General features: G+C 48.3%; 1 protein-coding gene across 3 annotated transcripts in view; it reads left to right on the top strand.

Annotated features, from left to right (window-relative positions):
* Positions 1–20,857, top strand: part of COL5A1 (collagen type V alpha 1 chain) — a 158,941-nt gene that overhangs the window by 125,084 nt on the left and 13,000 nt on the right. For all 3 annotated transcript variants that reach the window (XM_074923446.1, XM_074923445.1, XM_074923444.1), the window contains exons 33-59: positions 437–481; positions 728–781; positions 1,717–1,761; positions 2,833–2,886; positions 3,472–3,525; positions 6,957–7,010; positions 8,533–8,640; positions 8,833–8,922; positions 9,015–9,068; positions 9,697–9,804; positions 11,542–11,649; positions 12,266–12,319; positions 12,945–12,998; positions 13,177–13,284; positions 13,381–13,434; positions 13,523–13,630; positions 13,764–13,817; positions 14,201–14,308; positions 15,404–15,457; positions 15,822–15,875; positions 16,333–16,386; positions 16,816–16,869; positions 17,581–17,688; positions 18,133–18,186; positions 18,285–18,338; positions 19,743–19,850; positions 20,321–20,374. In XM_074923446.1, the coding sequence (XP_074779547.1) occupies positions 437–481; positions 728–781; positions 1,717–1,761; positions 2,833–2,886; positions 3,472–3,525; positions 6,957–7,010; positions 8,533–8,640; positions 8,833–8,922; positions 9,015–9,068; positions 9,697–9,804; positions 11,542–11,649; positions 12,266–12,319; positions 12,945–12,998; positions 13,177–13,284; positions 13,381–13,434; positions 13,523–13,630; positions 13,764–13,817; positions 14,201–14,308; positions 15,404–15,457; positions 15,822–15,875; positions 16,333–16,386; positions 16,816–16,869; positions 17,581–17,688; positions 18,133–18,186; positions 18,285–18,338; positions 19,743–19,850; positions 20,321–20,374 (1,908 nt within the window). The remainder of the gene's footprint in view (positions 1–436; positions 482–727; positions 782–1,716; positions 1,762–2,832; positions 2,887–3,471; positions 3,526–6,956; positions 7,011–8,532; positions 8,641–8,832; positions 8,923–9,014; positions 9,069–9,696; positions 9,805–11,541; positions 11,650–12,265; positions 12,320–12,944; positions 12,999–13,176; positions 13,285–13,380; positions 13,435–13,522; positions 13,631–13,763; positions 13,818–14,200; positions 14,309–15,403; positions 15,458–15,821; positions 15,876–16,332; positions 16,387–16,815; positions 16,870–17,580; positions 17,689–18,132; positions 18,187–18,284; positions 18,339–19,742; positions 19,851–20,320; positions 20,375–20,857) is intronic.

The following is a 20,857-nucleotide window of genomic DNA, read 5'->3' as shown; positions in this document are numbered from 1 at the left end:
GGACCAGCCCTTCCCCACGCTGGGTGAAGGGACGGGCAGAGATCAGTGGGAAAAGGGATTATAGGGTTTGGGGTGGCAGTGTTGAAGAGCTTTTTTGCTAGCTCTGGTGTTTTTAGGAGACTGCATGGTTCAAGTGGGTGGCCTCATCTGTGTGGTGTTTTAAAGGACTTGAGATACTTTTTTCTTAAGAGATTCCTTCCCTCAGATGGTAGATGTCATCTGAGCGTTGGGTTTGCTGTCCAGACCTGCCCAATCATTATAAATTAAAATAAGAATCAGGAGACTAAAGTAAATCTGCTGTTGTCCTTTTCATTGGAGGTGAGAACCGGGGAGGTTTGGGGGGCAGTTTGTGTGCAGTAGGCTCCGTTGTAGGTTCATCTGCTGTGAGCTCAGCTTGTGATGCTGGCTGTTAACTCCTCTTCGTTTTTCGTTCTAGGGGACACCTGGCAAACCAGGTCCAAGGGGGCAACGCGGTCCAACGGTAACGATCCATTTCTTCATTTTTGTGCATTTTGAAAGCTTCTCAAGGCCAGGGGAAGGTGGGGTCTGATTTGTGTCCTCACTGGGTTAGGATCTGGCTGAAGGCTCCTGCCATCCCCTTGCTGCGGGTGGGACGACTCATTGACCCGGTGCAGCTCAGGCACTTGGGTGCTTTGCCTGATCACAGTGTAGTGCTGTGGGTAGCAAGAAGGGCTAAAAATGTCTTTTTTTTATGTGTCTTTTTAAGGGTCCACGTGGGGAAAGAGGCCCTAGGGGAAGCACCGGGAAACCCGGCCCAAAGGTGAGGATTTGGGGAGCCTATTGGAATTGTCCTAAAAAGTGTTGGTGTAAGAAACAGTCTGGTTCGGTACCTTCTATTTCCCTTCTCTCCTGATCTTCATTGCCCAGCTGAATGACTCGTAACCCAACCGTAAGGTACATGCACAGGTCCTAAAAATGTGTTGGCCCACGTTTCAGCAGGACATCAAGTGCGTGCACGAATTAAGGGCCAATGCAACCAGAAGGGGAGGGAGCACCCTTACGTCAGGCATCAGCCCAACCCTACAATCCACTGACACTTCCCCTAAGCCCTATTTTTTGGTGTTTAAGTAGCATTTGAACCACCTTCAAGGCTGTGCCATGGACAAAAGGACACATACTGCTGCTGGTCTCCAGAACCTTGGCACCTTGCTGAGCCACTTTGCATACACGTTGTGTGCCCACAATTGATCACTGGGCAAAATAGTTGTTTTTTTTTTCCCCTGGCCAATCTGGAGTCACGCTCAGCTCCAGAACCTGCTGCAGAGACCGATTAAGTGACCATCAATTGCCAGGCGTGATGGAAGCAAAGCTTTTGTAGTGAGACATTGTCACCACTGCACTGCCAGCTTTAAAAATAAATGTCTTGGCTTTGTGTCGGCATGAATTTTTGATAAATACCTCGTCTTTGCGGCGGCATTTATCTCTCAGAGGGAGGCCATTATCTGGTGGAAATATCCTGAGCTCACTGACGTTATCTTTCCTGTATTTTTATTAAGCAGTGTGGGGGGAATGAGCAGCTGCTTGTTTGTCACTGGATGCTGCTCCTGATACAGAATTATTAATAGAGAGGGGCCGGGGGAGCTGGTGGGGTGTGGTGTCACCATGGGCTTGGTGCCATTTGAAGTCTGTGCAAAGCAGCTGCAAATGGTGATATATGTATTTTTAACAGTCTGTTGTTTTGTTTATTCATAAAAGGGCAACTCTGGTGGTGATGGCCCCCCTGGTCCTCCTGGCGAAAGGGTAAGGAATTTGGTGGGGCTAAAGCAGGACTCAGTCCCAGCCTGTTTGTTTAACACGACAGCTAAGGCGGGTTTGCAGGGCTGGGGTGGTGCCGAGGGGTTTTTGCAGTGAGCATCCTACCGAGCACCCTGTTAAGTAGAGAGGGGTGGGAAGCTCGCTGGAGTCAGGATGCAGCTTGGCATAACTCTTCAGCAACAAAGCAAAATTTGTTTAGAAATATGAGGTGGAACATGTTTGTGTGGAGAGAGGTCTCGCAAGTCACCTGCAGCCCTTAGGTTCTTTCTGAGCTCTCCAGGGAAAGCTCAGTTGGGACCTTGGGTGTCCTGTGTAAACATCACTCCGTGGGAAAAGGGAAGAGTCACCCTGGGTTTTGTGCAGACACCCAGAGCCCCAAGTTTTTTGAGGGAGGTGGTCCTCTAGGACCTCGTGCTGCTTTCTCCAGATCACAGCACGCTGGGTGGAAAACACAATTTCTGCTTTTTTTTTTTTTTTTTTTTACTTTTCTGGGTTTTGTTTGTAAATTTTCTACAAAATTGCCCAGGGAAGAAATATATGAAATTAGTCCCTGCTTTGCATCTGCTGGTTGTGGCTGCAGGGGTGAGGGGGGAAGCTGCTGCTGACACTGCTCCGGAGAAGCAGCGCTCTGAAGAGCATCAGCCGCCTTCCAGCACTGGCCCCAAAGCCACTGGGCTCTATTCTTCTTCATTCCTGAACAATCTGGTAGCTCCCAGGCGCTCTCACTTGAGCTGGAATGGGAAAAGACCTATATTTCATAGGACTGGGAGGGAAGGACACAGAGTGATTGAGAGCCCTCTTCAAGTTTGCAGTGTGTTTTGCAGCTGGACAGGCTACTTGCTTCAAAATGCCCAGTGATATTTATCTCTCCATGGATTTTTTTTCCAAGAGATGGCCCTGTGCAGCTGCATCTTGCACTGTGGGGCATTTCTTTGGGGTAGAATTAGCTAGCTTTCCATATCTTTGTCCTCATCTGCTCTTCACACAGAGCTGGTATTTCATAGTAAAGCGTTATACATTCCTTAACCCTGTTTTCTGGCTTGTTTTACATCCCAGGGACCACCAGGGCCTCAAGGACCGACTGGATTTCCTGGACCAAAAGGCCCCCCTGTAAGAAACTCTCTTTCTAGAACATACAAAGAAACACATAAAGTCTTTCCCATCCAGCTGTGATTGCCTGTGCCAGCTCAGTGTTAGCTGCTTCTCTGACAAGCGGTGACAAACCCAATAAAAGGCATTACTGAGACATCATGATAATAACCCGATCGTTTAAGATTTTAAATAGCCAAGTAAATTGCGGCTGATTATAAATGTTCATTTCCTAATGACTCAATATCACTAGGATCTTTCATGGTTGCTCTGTTCTTTATTTTCCCTCTGTATACTGGGAGGACAGCACAAAAGAGTAACGCTTCTGTGTCTGCAATTATTATACACTGGTGGGGAACCTCAGAAACCTTTTTGGAATGATTTCCTTCCCTGTGGTGAACAGCTCGCTCCTGCTCTGGATCTGTAAGATAAATCTTTCCTTTGAGAGATGTGTGGGAAAGGGATGTAACTTTTAGGGTTCTGAGCACCCCTGTTTCACTGTAAAATGGATGGGAACTAATCCAAGGAGGTTTGGTTCAGTCTTTATTACAGTTTTGCTACTGAGCACTTAGTGATGTTCCTTCTCACCCTGATTTTCTGCTGTAGGGTCCTCCTGGGAAGGATGGATTGCCTGGTCACCCCGGACAGAGAGGAGAAACTGTAAGTAGCCAGAAATCTTGGGCAGATCATTAGTCCTGAGTCTCGTCTTGCCGGTTGGTTTTTCTAAACCCTTCTGTGCAGCTGGGGAGATGCGGCCACACGTTTGGTTTCCCTGGAGGTCTGTGTCTCTCCAGCTGCATGGGATGGTCTATGAGAAGCAACCCTCTTCTGAGCAGGATGGGTCGGTCTAATGATGGGTTTTGTGGAGGTTGGAGATGAAGTGATGCCGGTGGCCGGTGTCGGAGGCTGTTGGGTTTCTGCTGTGATGGGTGTTGCGAGATGCAGCTCCTCGTGAGGTGGGAGGATGTTGGCTGGGGTTGAGTCTGGGTCAGCACCAGCACACGCTGGCACTTGGAGTGGCTCTTGCTCTCACGAGGTGGAGAAGCAGCTGGGGGGTGATTTCTGAGCACTCCCTGCAGCTGGGCTCTGCACCCCAAGGTGTTCCCTTTGCCCTCCCAAGGGGGAATGCTGTGCCTCTGCTCTTTGGAGCGTTACTGATCAGTTCTGTGCTTTCTTTCCCACTCTGTCCTTTGGAGATGTGCGGGTTTTACATCTCTCTACAGAGACATAAATTTAGGGCAGAAATATCAGAAATTTTCCATGCAAGACGGGCTCCATCCTTTGCAAGTTCAGCTTCCTGCGCCCAGCTGTGCAAAGTCAGGGGCAGTTTTATTTCCTCTGGAACCTGCAACGGGGAGAAATAAACACTTTTCACTTCTCGATGCACCGTGTGGCCAACACCAAGAACTGTTGCGCGGCAGAAAAGAGTTACAGCCTGGTTTTGACAGGGTTTGTTTTAAGAGAAAGGCAATTCCTGGCCAAGATGAGGGGTGCAGTGGTTTTGCTCTAGTTTTTATGTCTACCCCAGTCACTGCAGCACAGTCGTGCATCAGCCGCTACCTCAGCACCCGAGTAAGAAGAGCATCTCTGCTGACGCTGCCTTTTAGCTTTCAAAGCTATGCACAAGGGCTTCACCAAGTTTTGCTTAAGCCCCCCCCCTCCTCCAGCAATAATCCCTTGCTGCAACCCAGGGAGCGGCTCCTGGCTGTTTAGGTACCTCACTGTATCGTACGCATACTGCTTTGTCCATTTTAAAAGGTTTTGTTGCACAGATGTAATCATTGTTTCTCACCAAAGGAGAACGATGAGGCATGTGGAAGGTATGATACCCTGGCTGTCGTGCATCTCTGGTGGTCTGTTTTCTGCACCTTTTTTCGCTTGATGCAAGCAAAAAATGACCCTTCTGCCATGTGTTCCTCTGCATGCAGTAATTAGTATCTTTCTATTTGGCATTTTTGGGGATGTTTATTCTTTTTCCTGGGCTGTTTATGATCCGGCTCATTCACTGTTGTTGGTATGTCCTTTTCCCCAGCACTGCATGCTGCATGGTAGCAAATAGACTCTTGTTCTGTGTTTGTTTTACAGGAAAAAAAAAAAAAAACCAACCAAAAATCAACTTCTACTCAGCTTTGCATTTTTCTCCACTGCCTTTCCTAGCAAATGAGCATTAAAAAGGCTTTGCACATTATGCATTTTTTCCCCTCAACTTATCACCCAACAATTTAATTAACTTGCCTGGCATTTGCTAAGCAAGGCAATGCAAATACTGCTCAGCACAACACCAGATATTTATTTATGCTACATAAAACTGACTTTAAGGCAATGGTTGTGGTATTTTTAAACACACAGTCCTCAGGTTAGGATTAAGGTGAAGAGTTTTCACCTGCCAGAGCCTGGCTGTCACATTTAGTTTTCCTTCGTTATCTATAACATCCAGGGCACCTACCTTCAGATTGGAAGAAGCAGTAAAAACTTTGCTTGCATCTGCTATCAACTTTTGAGACTGGAATAAAGCATCAAACTCCGAGTCTGCATGAATATGAATGGAGAATGAGCTTTCAATTATTTGGGGTCTGAAAGTAGTCCCTAAAAGCTTTCTTCAGTCATTGCAGCAGTAGCTTGCCTATCACAGACAAATCCATCCAGAAAACACAAACTTTGTTATTCCATGCCATGAACAAGCTTGCAGAGATCACCTTCCCCTGCATCCTCTTGGGGTGCCTGCAGGCATGTGCAGACCCGGGTAGCAGAGGTCCCTTTTTTGTCCCCCTTTCCTTACACAGTGCCAAAAAACAAGGAGAAAAACCAGATCAAATACTATTTCCACATCAGTGGCCTTGTCAGTGCACTCTGTACCTTTATGCAGGAAAACCGAGACTTGAAATCTGTGTGTCAGATACTTCCCTTTATTTTACTTCTCATTTGGTAGCAAACAGGCATGCTGAAGGATGCTGAAATATTTGACCATATTAGATTTACAAAGAATAGATCTAAAAAAAAAACCATGAAAAATTGTAAAAAAACCCTGTGCCCAAGGCTCAAAGAGGATAAAAGGAAACCCCTTTCTTCAGATTAATACGAAAAGTCATGCACAGAAATGGCTGAAATATTTTTCTGTGATAAGAGTTTAAATTGTACATTCATTTCACAAAGATGTTTTGCCATTTCCCCATCAATGACAGGATATTTTCTGTGATCTGCAGACAGCTAGAATAGCACTGAGTAGTTTTTTTAGCATGACACATTACCGTTGGCTTGGGATTTATCTGATCCTCTTTTGTGGCAATGAGAAAATAGCCTGTGTGCCCTAAATGACATTTCTCAAGCTTGAGCTTGTCAGCATGCTATAGTAAGAATGATAATTAATGTGCTTTTTAAAGAGTGGCTTAGGAGAGTTAAACAATTGCAGTGGTGATAGTTCGTTATTGTCACTCTTCAAAATGTCATTATAAGTAGCTGTCATGGAGACTTTGCTGCTCATCAGCATTTGGAGAGAAACACATTTGTGATTTCTTTCAACAGATGTTGATGAAGGAAATAAAGTTTCACTCAGCCCCCAAGGCTGGTGGGTTGTGGGCTTTGGCAGGGCTGGAGATCGGTGCTGCTGGTGCCAAAACTGGAAGATGGACAGACAGCCCCTGAGCTCCTGGGAGCTAAGCCTAAAACAGAGCTAAGCCTAAACCAGTACCAGAACGGGAAGTGGGAAAGGGAAATGGCTTTTAAGAATTGCTCAGCATGAAGAAACTCGCACTGACTTCTTAATAGCGATTTCCTCTGTAGGTTTTATGAGTGTAACAATTTTTTTTTTATATATGGCCAGTCTTTCAGCCAGATCACAGTAGCTCCATCAAAACAGCAGAGCTGAGCTTTGAGAATCCCTTTTTCTTCCTCTGTTTCACCCTTGTATAAATGTACAAAGACATATTTTCCTCCTTCTGTTTGATTTCTTGTTTCTCTTCTCTTTGGGTGTCCACCCATGCCTGGTCAGTAGTTTCACCAGAGGAGGAGCAGTCGGGTGGCAGTCTGTGACCCTTGCTGGAGTATTCCTTGGCAGAAGTGTCATCTCTTTCTCTTCTCCCTTTCTCTAACAGGGTTTCCAAGGCAAGACCGGCCCTCCAGGACCCCCTGGTGTTGTAGGCCCTCAGGTAAGAACAAATGCTCGTGTTTGCACCAGCCCTCTGCAGCTCACCTTCCCCGCGGCACAGAGGGCTCTCACAGCTCTGATGGTTCAGCTGGAGCTGCTGGGACCACTGGTTGTACAGCACAGAGACTCTTCTTCCAGGAGAGGCAAAGTCATGTTGAAGCAAGCTTGATGGCTATGAAATTCCTGGCCAGGGTGTGAAATACCCCAGTGGGTCCCAGCCCAGCTTGTCAGGGTGTTAGGATGGCATTTAGGCAACGTGCCCAAAGGCTGCTGTGAAGAAGGTGCCTCCTGTGAACTGAACAGAGCTACCTTGGTGTAAAATTGGTGTAAGATGAAAGAGAGACCAGCTACACACAACCTGACTAAAAGACCTTTACCAAGCAGGGAGTTAAACAAGGTGACAAAGGGCTGTACAGTTGCTGGGGTGTTCAGGACGGCGTAAGTGTGATGCAAGAGGGCTCTTACATGTCGCTGTGAAGAAATGCTCCCTCTAATACACAGCGCTGCCACGTTCTGCCAGAGTTGGGCTGTTTCTCTTTTAGTCACAAATAACTCTGGAATCTGGAAACAGTAACTGCACAACCAGGATTTGTACCCCTTAAGTACAGGCATGTAAGGCTCGTGGATCAGTTTTGTAGGCAGTCCTAGACTGAGTAGGGCTGGCTTTTGGGTTGAGTCGGGGTTTGTTTGGTTTTTTTTTCCCTGAACTGCTGGGGAGGTTGCTCTTTTAATTAGAGAATAATTATTTTGTCCTCTTTAACGATAGCGTAAAGTCCCTGATTTGTTAATTCCCTGATTAGGGGCAATTCCCTGACTGTTTCTGTCTTCTCAAGTGCAAATTAGGTTCTATGGCAATTTTATTTGGCTCTGCTGCACGTAGTTAGCGTGATCTGTGGTTGCTGAGCGATCGCAGCGTTATCATTCTGTTTGCACTAAGTGGCACCCTGCAGCGTGACGTGAATTACAACCACCGTCCCAGCGGACACCAGCGTGCAGGGACGTTATAGTCTTGTGTATATGGCTTTTGTCCTCCTCCAAAATACGCCACTTGGGAACCTCCTGCACTGGGCCTTATGTTACACTAGTCACTATTAGTGCCCACGTACAGCACAGAGACAGTCAGTAATTGCCATGTAGTACAAGCCTAATCCATTATTTATGCCCCATATAAGGAAGAATCAGCATGATTGTAGAGTACTTTGGAAGTTTTCAATTAAAAAAAACCCAAAACCCTAAGCATAATAATTGTAGTAATAATACCTCATTTATGTGAATGCTTTTGTTCCAGAGGTTTCCAGTGCCTCTAGACTGTCAAGTGCAATGTTGCCCAATTCCAAAATAAGGTCGCTGTAGATATTAGAGGAGACATCTCTGCAGGGATTCCTGCCGGCACTGCTGGGGACAGCTAATGGACGGAGCATCTTCCATCCCTTTGCAACCTAGAGGAATAAACTGATAGCCTGCGCCTTCACTGTTTGCTCTGCTGACACCCAACACCTTCTCCCCGATCTCTGTTTCTTCAGGGTCCGACTGGTGAGACTGGGCCGATGGGTGAGCGGGGACATCCAGGCCCTCCTGGTCCCCCAGGTGAACAAGGTCTTCCTGGCCTCACTGGAAAAGAAGGGACCAAGGTAGGGACCAGCAGCCTGCTGAATTCACCCTCCTTGCAAGCCTGGACGCCTGCCTCTCTCCCAGAGATGGAGAGGGATGAATTGGAAAAGCCATGATGTTTTGCAGCGTCTCAACACGACTTGAGCCCAGAGGGAGGAGCTGGGTCTCTCTGGAGTCTGCAGATCCTCAGCTATTTACCACTGTCATTGCAGGGTGACCCTGGTCCCGCCGGTCTCCCAGGGAAGGACGGTCCCCCGGGCTTGCGAGGCTTCCCCGGAGAGAGAGGCCTCCCTGGCCCCATTGTGAGTAGAGGTTGCTTGGTCCTTCTTGGGGGCAGGAAGCCCAGGCGGTGCAGCACCCACCTCCCAAAACGATTTTGTTATTCTCTCTCCAGGGTGCTCCAGGACTGAAAGGCAACGAAGGTCCCCCAGGCCCCCCAGGTCCAGCAGTGAGTATCCTTGCCCTTACAGGCACCACCTAACACTTTTACAAGCTTGACAAGCCAAAATGGAGGGTTAGTCACAGCTCGGCGCTTTATCCGTTATTTCCTTTGCACTAACTAACGCCTTGCTGGATATTGCTTTATTTTACAAGACACGCATGTAATAGCTCAGTCATTTTGTGGTGTCAGCTGTGAACATACGTGACAAGCTGTGGCAACTGGAATGATTCAGGACATCAAGAATTTTGCTTCTAGGTCACCTGCTTTCCCTCGGAAAATTGTCCCTTCTTGAGATTCGTGCTCAGTGCAGCTCTCCTGGAAGGAAATATTCATCATCCAAACCCCGCCTGGTGCACTGGGCATGAGCCAAGCTAATAATGTACCCCCAGGAACTGAGCTCCCAGCACCATCCAGAGGAGAACCCAACCCTTCCAGGGCTTTTTAACTAAAAAAAAAAAAAAGATCTGCAGGACCCCTTAGGCTGATGGTACCGAGTTATCCCATGGCAGTCACCCCATCAAATGTGCTCACTTACAGATGATGCATTTTCAACATCCTACTGCTGGATTTCTTTCTGGCTGTATGTAGATGAAGCTCAGTACTCCAGTTAATGCTTCTTTCCTTCTCCAAACAGGGCTCTCCTGGGGAGCGTGGCCCCGCGGGATCAGCTGGCCCAATAGGCTTGCCAGGGCGACCTGGCCCACAGGGACCTCCAGGACCTGCAGGTGAAAAGGGAGCCCCAGTAAGTACCAGTTTATAGATTAACAGCTGTGGGTCACATAGAAATGTGTACAGTAGGAAGCTGAGCGTGGAGACATTCTCTGGGGTAGGTGTATAAAAGATTTTAAAAAAAAAAAAAAAGGAATTCCATTAGAAAGGATTTTTCTCATCACGGGTGCATCAAGCCACTGAATGTTAGCAGCTCAACTCCTCCATTTGTGACACTTGTGCTATCAAAAATGGATGTGATCTCAGGGACCAAAATGTCTTCAGGCAATGAGAAGGGCTGAGGACCGAGCAGGTGAAATGACAGCCTGTGTGACCTCCTCGTGACAACAGCCAAAGGACAGGCCTCTGGGCAGAGGAGTGTGGCAACCCCATCACTGCTGACAAGGATGCAGTGGCAGCAGCAGTTTCCACTGAGCCCAAATAAATCTTTACCCTCACTCTGCCCCAGCCGAGGGGCAGCACAGGATGGTGCTGCAGAGGTTTCAGCTCCGTTTCCCGGGATGCTGCCGTAGCGTCCGTGTGCCCAGGCATCCCGCTGGCACCCGTGGAAAGAGCTGCTCTCGGGAGGAGCCCGAGCAGAGCGAGGCTGAGTCCTGCCATATGGTCCCTCTCGGAGCGTTCACCAGCCAGCCCGCGCAAACTCTCACGTCTTTCGCTCCCCAGGCACGAGCGTGAAATGTCACGTGCGGGCAGGAGGGAGTGGGCTGGGATGACTATTTCTGTCCCTGAAGAGCACAGCACCATGACAGTCCCAAGGAGGAAGGCTGTGCCTTGAATCCGTGCCCAAATGGTTTTGCAGGGACTTTTGGGTTGCCTGACGCAAAGTTAAGCTCAGCTTTAGATCCCGCAAAATGAGCAAATGCTGGTGTCAGTGATTTCAGACTACATGAGGACACCTATGGTGATTGATTGCTATCAAAAGTGTTTATCAGCCTCTGTATTCCACATTTGCTGGCTTATTAGAAACTCCAGCAGCTAGTCCAGAGGCAAGAATTACCTGGTGAATCAGCGTTGTGAACATCTGTCCTGCCAAGTACCTATATGATGTATCAGTGGATAGATGAATAGGCAATTTATGTGGCATCTGATTATTCAGAAGAGAGCACCCAGGATTCAGACGCAGTTAAATTATGTACGAGGAAACTGAAAAATAGTCACTATTCAGTTCCTATAAACAAACAAATGTGATTGAAAGCTCCAGGTCTGAGGAATACGAGTAGATGTTTAAGCAGGAGGCCAGCAGAGATTGTTTTTTTCACTTCAGGTGTTTTCCTTTGCTCAGAAGCTCAGGAGGGAGCTCAGAGCCTCCTGAGAAACCCCCGTTAGTTGGGGATGAGCCAGGGAGGGAGCAGGCAGTGAGTCCTCGAGCAGCTAGGACCGGAATCAGTAAACACTGCCTTGTGGGAATAAAAATTAGTTGGGGTCTTGTTTGTCATCCGGAGAGATGGCAGAGAGTTCAGATAAAATCTGATTATATTGCTATAGCAGTGAAATTGCAGCTGTGGTCTGGGTATTCACCGTTTAGATTTGTTTGTTCTTTCTTTATCTCTTGAGATAGAAATTTTGTCTTGTTTCAGACAGCGAGCACAGAGAGAGACTGATGAAATATCAGCTGGAAACTGGTTTTGCTGTACATGCCCATATATGCAGGGGTCGTTAGCAGCTGAATAAAATGTTAATGGGATGTAATGGGTTGGTTGGAGGGTTGGAGGAGAGCTTTGTGTCATCTGCCTGCTTGTTCTGCTTCCAGGGCGAGAAGGGTCCTCAAGGACCGGCCGGCCGGGACGGCATCCAGGGCCCGGTGGGACTGCCAGGTCCTGCAGGTCCTGTCGGCCCCCCTGGAGAGGATGGAGACAAGGTGGGAGCAGCAACCTGCTGCGCAGGGTCCCTCTGGGAAGGAATTGGGCAACGTGGCCCCGTTGTCACCACGATGCTTCCATCGCATGGGGGTTGGATGGTTGTAACCCGAGGGTATTTGATGGCTCTTGCAATCCCGTGAGATCAGCAGCGTCCGGTCAGGGGAGCAGCAGGGGAACGGGGCTGCGTGTGCTCCACCAGCCAGACTGCTTGCTGAAATCCAGTTAGCCTCCCCCGAAGCCCGTAGCAGGTGGCCTGCCCACGGGTGCCTGGCCTTTCCAAATTAATTACCTTTCCCTACTCTCTCATTAAGCCCCTCTGGACTTGGAGGCCTCTTACAAAACATTAGCTGGGATGAATCACCCATCACTGCTAACAAGGTCTGCAGAATGATGCTTCTCGTATCACCTGGCAGCTAAGGAAAGTTTTCGGATGTAAAAGAGTTTGATTACACCTAGAGTGGCCAAATATCTGGCCTTTTTCCGAAAGTTCTGGGGTATTTCTGTGCTAATTGGCATCTTTGGGATGAGGGGGCAGACACACTGGGCTATTGCTTGAATGTTGAGATATGGGAGTGGTCACCAAGTGAACTGACTGTGCCCCTTTGTACCTGGCAGGGTGAGATCGGGGAGCCTGGCCAGAAGGGCAGCAAGGGCGACAAAGGGGAGCAGGTGAGTGGGGTGAAGCTGTCATAGATTCTTCCGTGGAGGAGCGTGGCTTTGTTGTGTGACTTGCAGGAAACAGAAAAAGATATAATTTCTTTCTGTCATTGCTTCATCTTTTCCTTTGCATCATCGAATACCCACGAGATGTAAGAAAGAGTGAGTGCCTGAAGTATGAGCCTCCAGCTCCCAGGAGCACACAGAGATGTTTCCGTGTCACCCGTGTACTGTGTAAATCTGTGAAACGTTAGCAGCCCTTGCCATTAAAGTTGGGTGTTCGGCTGTAGTTCCTTTTCTAGTTGCTTGCAGCACCCTGAAGCACCCTTTATGTGCTGCTCAGAGCCTGAGGAATGAAAAACAAATTACACATAAGTATCTGGAGAGAACTGAGTGGTGTGATATTGCTTTGCTGGAGCAAAAATGTATTTAGACACGTCTGCTGTGCCGTTGGCACCAGGGCTTAGGGATGCTGATGTGGCCAGGGAAACCTGACCCTGTCCTCTCTCTCTGTTTTGGGAATTAATCCATGTTTAATGGTGGCCCTGTTGAAGGGGCATCATGTTTTCCAGGTGATTTTTTTTTTTTTTTAACTCTGTGATCCTAATGGTGACATTGCACTTCTGTTTTGTAACAGGGTCCACCAGGTCCTACCGGCCCACAGGGTCCAATTGGTCAGCCTGGCCCAGCTGTGAGTATTGTCCCCTGTTAGCAGAAATGCCCTTTCTTACCATAAAATCTCCTGGGAAGCACTGCTGATGCCCAGCACGAGCAGGGCATTGCTTCTGGCTGCAGCAGGAGGTGGTGGGGATGGGGCTTTGCATCTACCCCGTGTCTTTGCTGAGCTGTGACAGACCCTTTCCTCGTAGGGTGCTGATGGAGAGCCAGGTCCCAGAGGACAGCAAGGCCTCTTTGGTCAGAAAGGTGATGAAGGACCCCGAGGTTTCCCTGGTCCCCCTGGCCCGGTGGGCTTGCAGGTAATTTTCAGCATCAAGGGAGGGGCTTAGGGTGGTGGGGGCTGGGGCTCCATCTGAGATGTTCACAGCTAAAACTCATCCCCTCCATCTCCACAGGGCTTACCTGGACCGCCTGGTGAGAAGGGAGAAACAGGTGATGTTGGGCAAATGGTAAGATGCTTTTGTACTTTTTTTTTCATCACTGACATAGGCATTGCTCCAAGAAACATGTCCTGACTTTGTCTCCCCTTTCTCTCAGGGCCCACCAGGCCCACCTGGACCCAGAGGTCCATCTGGACCACCAGGAGCAGATGGTCCGCAGGGTCCTCCCGGGGGAATAGGAAATCCTGGTGCAGTAGGAGAAAAGGTAAAGCATCCAGACCAACCTGATTGAAGCCCACAGGAGTTTGCCACAACACTCGTGCAGGGGCTTTGCTATGCCAGCAGAAAACTTGGCACCCTGCAAGGAATGTGTGTTCATCCTCTTCTCCCCTCTGCAGGGTGAACCTGGTGAATCTGGCGAGCCTGGTCTTCCCGGCGAGGTCGGCCTCCCAGTAAGTACACTACAGGGTGGCTTTTGCTCTGATGGTGAAGAGCTTTTTTTCTTCAGTGGTGCTCCTGAGGAGCTGGTTGAAGGGGTGTCAGAGAATCAAGGATGGGGCTGCAGGAGCTGAACTAGCCATGTCCTTGGCTTGGGGATTGGGTGACACATCGCCGTGTTACTGGGTATTTATAGTAAAACGTTTAGTCACTGAATATGGGCTACCCACGACTGAACAACATGAACACCATTTAATCTTTGTGGGAGGGGACTGCTAAATCATGTCCTCCTGTCTTGAGATACAAATAGAGCTTCTTTCTCAGAATTGATTAAAGGATAATTAGAGATTCACAAGTTGTTTTTCTGCATAATAGAAACACCCTTTTAAATTTACAGGGCCCTAAAGGTGAAAGAGGTGAAAAAGGGGAAGCAGGTCCCTCTGGTGCTGCTGGTCCACCTGGTCCCAAAGGTCCACCAGGCGATGATGGTCCCAAAGGCAGCCCTGTAAGTACCCCCCTTGTCCAAGCAGTGCTGCTTCGTCTTGCCCAGCAGAGATTTCTGCATGAAAGGATGTTTTCTAGAGATTTTTGTGGAAATTCAAAGTAGTTTACCAGTCAGAGAATCGCTTCTAATGATATGTGATTTTAGTCCGCTCCTTTAGGCTGCTAATGAGGAAAAGACTCAGCTGTACCATATCTTCCAGCAATACTTGAATTATTAGTCCTTTTAGCAGGCTATCAGAAAACTAACCCCTATGGAGAGGGCCTGTAGTAGGTTTACTTTGAGCTTGATCTTATGTATTGCCAAGGTCCTCTGCACCAGAGCAAAACCTCCAAAACAGCATAGAGGAGATTTATGTGAATTTAGGAGTTGTACCTCTAGGGTCAGATCCCTGCTGATGCTAATTGCTGTAGCTCTATTGAAGCCCGTTAGAAGCTATACTGATTTATACCAGATGACAATGGTACAGTATTTATCTTGCCGGCTCCTTTGATGCTTGCTGGCTGAAGACATTTATTATGCGATAAGCAAAGTGGCATGAAACAGCAGAGGAGGCAGGGGAGTTAGTCATCTCTCTTAACAGATGGGTTTTTGGGATACTGTGTTATTGGTTTGAAGCCTATTGTCTGAACGCTGGTCTTGGAATCATTTGAAGTACACAATAGACATTGTACGGAGAAGAATGGCGAAGTGTTTTAGTCATTAAATGCTTTGAGAAGATCTTCGCGTCAAAAATGTTACACATCATGTAGTAAGCAAAAGCAAGATCTTCTAATCTGCGCATACCCCAAAGCTGCGAGGATTTCACTGTCACTTGTCCAGCGTATTTTATGAAAAACTAGATGAAACTCCCAGTGTTGCCTCTGGAGTTTTGTGTAGTCGGGATGCAGAGCTGAACCGGTGGCTGTGGGAGGGATGAAATTAGTGAAGATGCAAAAGATGGGATGTGATTTGGGGTTGTGTTTGAGGGTGGAGAATTGGGGTTTTGCTCCGTAGGGTGACTCCCCGTGTTGTCGCTGAGGTACCAGGCACTAGTGCTCTGCAGTTCTTCAGATGCAATATCTCTGACTTGGGGTTATCCTTCTTCTCTCTTTGCAGGGTCCCGTTGGTTTCCCTGGTGATCCTGGTCCTCCTGGAGAACCTGGGCCAGCTGTAAGTGTTTGTCTCTCAGGAGGGCAGTAAGGTTCCTCCTCTTGGTTTAGTGAAATACGACTGTGCTGCTCATTCACCAGCAGCTCCTCTGGCATTTACTCTTCCTTTACTTGGAAAAGAGTAGGAAGTCCCACCAAAAGACTGTTTGACCATGCTACAGCCTTTGGGCAGTGGCTACACGAGTGCTGATTCCACAGTATTTAACACATTTGCTGTTGCCAGAGTTCTCAACAGGAGAGGGGAAGGGATGGTGCCTGGTGACGTGAAGTCTGGCTGAACCACCTCTGCTGCTGCTGTGCTCTGCTCAACTCTGTTCATACCCTAAATACACCTACTTGTTTCTTCCATTCTTTTTTTTTTTTAGGGTCAAGATGGTCCCCCTGGTGACAAAGGTGATGATGGCGAACCTGGACAGACCGTGAGTAACTGGATAGCTGAGATCTGTTCCCTCTCAGTCCCCACAGTTTCCATGTGCAGGTCCAAGGACTTTTAACACAAAAGGACATACAACACCTAATTCCCACCAGCTTCTGCTGCGCCGGTCCCCTGATGCCTGTCCCTCCTCTCTGTGTCAGCCTGGCTGCTGCCATCCATCCAGGCTGCTTAGCAATACATCCTGAAAGCAAAAATTAACTTATGGAAAAACAAAATCCAGTCTTTCATTTTAACTTTGCCTTGCCTTATGGTATTTCATGGTGGGAAGGGATAAAACAAGATACCACCTGCACCCCCGAGGAGGTGTCAGGAGTTGTACTGGCCGCCCACACCTTGGCTTAGCACAAACTCGAGATCTTGACTCGACTTTTACATGTTTGCTCCTCCTTCCCGTGTCTCGTGGTGCAGTTATGGCTTATTCTCCTCCCCTCTCCATCTAGGGTTCCCCTGGTCCCACGGGAGAGCCAGGCCCCTCCGGACCCCCAGGAAAAAGGGTAAGCTGATCGTTGAGGAGCATTTTTCCAAAGGTATTTGTATTGACTTTTTGTAAGTCATGTTATTACTAGGTCTACAGTAAATGCAAGGCAGTAGCGTGTAAAATAAACAAAAAAAAAAAAATTGTTGCTCCATCCACAGCTATTGGAAATTGATGGGAAGTTGTCAACAGAATCCCATGGATTTTTTTTGACATTTTAACACCCAAAAGAAAGTGCAAGTATGAGGTGCTCCTCTTCTTCCTGCCTTCCTGGCAGAGCCCAGGGATTCATTTAGCAAGAAAACTAATTTAAAAAGCTTTTCAGAGATATTTGTCTCCATTTTGTCTTTTTTCCCTGGGGCTGTAGCATCATTTTGATAATTCCAATAGACCCTTTCAGATCGATGTGATCTAATTGTGTTTTGCATCTATTCTGTACCTTCTCTAGGGCCCTCCTGGTCCAGCTGGTCCCGAAGGAAGGCAAGGAGAGAAAGGAGCCAAGGTAAGAGCTGAATGGAATTTCACTTCTATTATGTCCTTTTTTGTGCCAAAAGGATCGCCCTCTGACAGCGTTTGAAAGACAGTGATTTGATTTTGCTGTGTGTTACAACAAATCAGCCTGAATTTGGGGCCGTTGGCCTCAAATCTAAGCTTAGGTTTCATCTTTTAACGAACTCTGTGGAGATAATTAGGGCTTGGTAAGGTCATGGGAACGTTTTTCTTGTTTTGAAATGACAAAGTACCGTATTTGGCAATTTAATGTGTTGTAAAACATACAGCGTGCACAGCCCTGCATCCTTTCCCAGGGCAAACACAGCATTATTGGGGCGTGATTGTTTTGATAGGGGTGGTGGGGAAATGTAGAGTGGGATTGCAAATTATAGATCCAATTGTTGCGGCAGCCGCAAGAATGCTGATGGTGGAGGATACCCTCTGCTAGCTCATCTCCCAGGACCAAACCCAGGCAAGCTTTCTGCTCCAGAAAGCTCGCAGCCAAAGGGCGGTTCCTGCTGGAAATCAGCAGAAATAGGCAGCGCTGAAAAGTGAAGGAGCTTGGAGACTTCTCCTCAGTGCGTAAGGGGTAGGAAGCAGGAGGAAAATCAACGAGCAGAACGTTTTACATGCTGTGACATCCTGGTGGCAGCCACAATGTATTTGGGGAGATTGTTTGATGCCCCAGGGCAAGTTAAACCGTACTGCCTCTTGCTTCTAGGGTGAAGCTGGTTTGGAAGGACCTCCTGGGAAGACTGGTCCAATCGGTCCCCAAGGTGCTCCAGGGAAGCCTGGCCCCGATGGCCTTCGAGGGATTCCTGGCCCAGTTGTGAGTATTCTCAAACTGAGCAAAGTTTGTGAAAGCTTCTGGGCGGGGTTGTTCCTGGTGCTTTACCATAACCCATCTGCCTTGGAAGATGCTTTTCTCCCAGTGTTCTGTCTATGCTTAAATGCCTGACAGCAGATAAAACATATTTAGCAGAAATAATATAATGGTGAATATCATCTCCCCGTGTGTTTTATTTGAGTCTTGGGTCTGCTCACCTGTCTCCATGGGTGAGAGTTTCCATGTCCCTTTTCCAAAGTCCCTTTTCCAGTAGAGATTTGAACATGAAAGGAACATAAATCCTTTTGCCTTTACCATCTGTGAGAAGCCAGGGCAAATGTTCCCTACCACAGGGACCAGATGAGGACGGGTGAATAATCAGAATATCCCAGCTAGGGGTGCTGCTGTCATGAATGTTTGTTTTGAGAGAATTGCACTGTTTTACAGGGTGAACAAGGTCTTCCAGGATCCCCTGGCCCAGATGGTCCTCCAGGTCCAATGGTATGTCTAGACCATCAAATTCCATGAGTTTTGGAAATGGGTGAATGCGTTTTACGTTAATTCATTTTCTCTTTTGTTTTCCCTCTTGTCTTCCAAAGGGCCCACCAGGTTTGCCTGGTCTTAAAGGAGACTCTGGTCCTAAAGGGGAGAAGGTGAGAATAGCACACACAGTCCCACTGCATGACCTGATGTCTTTGGGTGTGGGGGAAAAAAAAAAAAAAGCCATTGCAGAGGGGTCCTGCAGCTGGCATGACAAGGCTGAGGAGTGCCACCAGCCCCATACACGTGCTGTCGTGCTCTGGAAGCATTGGACATATCTTTAAAGGAGAGATGGAAAATTGTGAGCGTGGCCCAAGGGGTGAACTGGGTTGTGCTGTGGGTGGCCATGTGCCCCTGCCTGTATGGATCTGAGACTGGGTTTGCCATCCCCATATCGCCAGCACTGATGGCAGCGAGGTGACACGCTGCATCTGGAAGAAAAGGATCTGGGGGTTCTCACTGACAAGCAGCTGAACAGGAGCCAGCAGTGTGCCCGGGTGGCCAAGAAAGCCAACGGCATCCTGGCTTTTATTAGAAATAGTGTGGCCAGCAGGAGCAGGGAGGTGACAGTCCCCCTGTGCTCTGCACTGGTGCGGCCACACCTGGAGGTTGTGTCCAGGTTTGGGCACCTCAATCCGAGAGAGATCTGGGGGGGCTGGAGCGAGGGCAGAGGAGGGCAACGAGGCTGGGGAAGGGCTGGAGAATCAATCCTGTGAGGAGCCAGGGAAGGAGCTGGGAGTGTTCAGTGTGAGGAGGAGGAGGCTGAGGGGAGCCCTCATCCCTCTCTGCAGCTCCTGGCAGGACATTGCAGAGAGGCTGGGGCTGGGCTCTGCTCCCAGGGGATCAGGGACAGGACAAGAGGGAATGGCTGGAAACTGCCACAGGGGAGGGTCAGGCTGGGCAGGAGGAGAAAATGTTTCCCAGCAAGAGTGGTCCGAGAGTGGAACAGGCTGCCCAGGGAGGGGGGAGTCCCCACCCCTGGGTGTGTTTAAGGGTCGTTTAGATGAAGTGCTGGGGGATGTGGGGTAGGGGAGAACTTTGTAGAGTTGGGCTGAGGGTTGGACTCGATGATCCCGAGGGGCTTTTCCAACCTGAATGATTCTGGGATTCTGTGATCTGAATCTCTGCGTTCCCCTACGTCAGTCCTTGAGCTCCGTGGCAGCTCTGGTTGTCAGGGCTGCCTGAACACAGGCACTTTAGCAGAGGGCTTTGGGAGGTGCAGACACCTGGCTTGCTGTAGGGCGTGATTCTCACTCTTGTAGAAATTTATGTAATATATGTTAGCACACAAAATGAGCAGGCGCTCCAATGCAGCAGTTCTCTTTCTATATTTGTAGCATTTTCTGTTGCAAAAAGTGCTTTGCTCTGCTCTGCCACTTCCAGGTGTCAGGGATAGCTGCAAACTCCTATCACCTTAGGTATTTTCATTGTACCTAGAAATGTCTTTGCTTCTGTAACTTTGGTGTTCAGTTACCTTCAGTGAAAGATCATAATTAACATCTGCTGTTTTCCCCTAGGGTCATCCAGGTTTAATTGGTCTTATTGGACCGCCAGGAGAGCAGGGAGAAAAGGGTGACAGAGGTCTCCCAGGCCCCCAGGGCTCAGCAGGACCCAAAGGAGAGCAGGTAAATATTCCATGAGATCATCATGGAATGTGCTTTGAGCTGAGAGGTTTGCTGCCCTTGAGCAGAGATGGTCAACCTTGGCAGGAGACTCTTGATAATTTTTGAGGAATATTTTCTATATAAACATGGTTTATTCTACATGTCAAGTGTAGATGCTCCAAAATGACCCATTGTAGTGGAAAGCAGATTCCCAAGGGTTGTATGAATAGAGTTGAATAGACTTGGAGGGATGGTAACATTAAATATGCATCTAGAGGACTGATTTTTATAACTGTGTGCCTAAATAGGATACGAGATTCCCTGGTCAGGCTCTTGTCTGGATCATGCACATGCTTAAAAACCAGTTAAAGCTCCAGGTTTGAATGGGGTCCTCCAAAACTGGTTGGTCATCTGCAAGCAGATGTTAGTTGTATAGTTATAGGCCAGCATTGCTGCGTGCAAATCAATGTTGTCCTGCTTTTGTTTTTCAGGGTATCACAGGTCCTTCTGGACCAATTGGACCTCCGGGGCCACCAGGATTACCGGTATGTGACAAATAACTATCTTTGAATTCCTCAGGAGCTACGCAGTCCTTCTGGAGTCACCTTGGTGCTCCCACATATACCCAGCACAGTCGTTCTGGCCTAACCTTGTATGAGGATGCTGACGGGAATGGTTTTGCCCAGCTGAGCCCATTAAAAACACTTACAGAGTTACAGGAGTACTGGGAAGTGATGGGTGCAGGGGGAGCATGGCATGAGCAAGGCAGGGAAATTAGCCCACCCCCTTTCTTTTGGATCATCTACAATCACATGGTGATTTCTTGCACTTTTTCTATTTGCATTTTTTTTTCCACTGGGTGTCCAAAGGCTGCAGCCTGCACACTTGGGCAACCAGCATCTGCTCTTACTGGGTGTCCTTAGCACGGAGCCAGAGGCAGCCCCAGGTTACAGTGTTCACACAGCAGCTTTTCCAGTCCCCATCCAGGCAGGAGTGTGGAGCGCTGACACAGACTGCTCTGACACAAA

Source organism: Athene noctua, chromosome 20 (assembly GCF_965140245.1).
Source record: "Athene noctua chromosome 20, bAthNoc1.hap1.1, whole genome shotgun sequence".
Lineage (NCBI taxonomy): Eukaryota > Metazoa > Chordata > Aves > Strigiformes > Strigidae > Athene > Athene noctua.
Note: the sequence above shows the minus strand (reverse complement) of the source record. Positions and strands in the feature narration are given on the sequence as shown.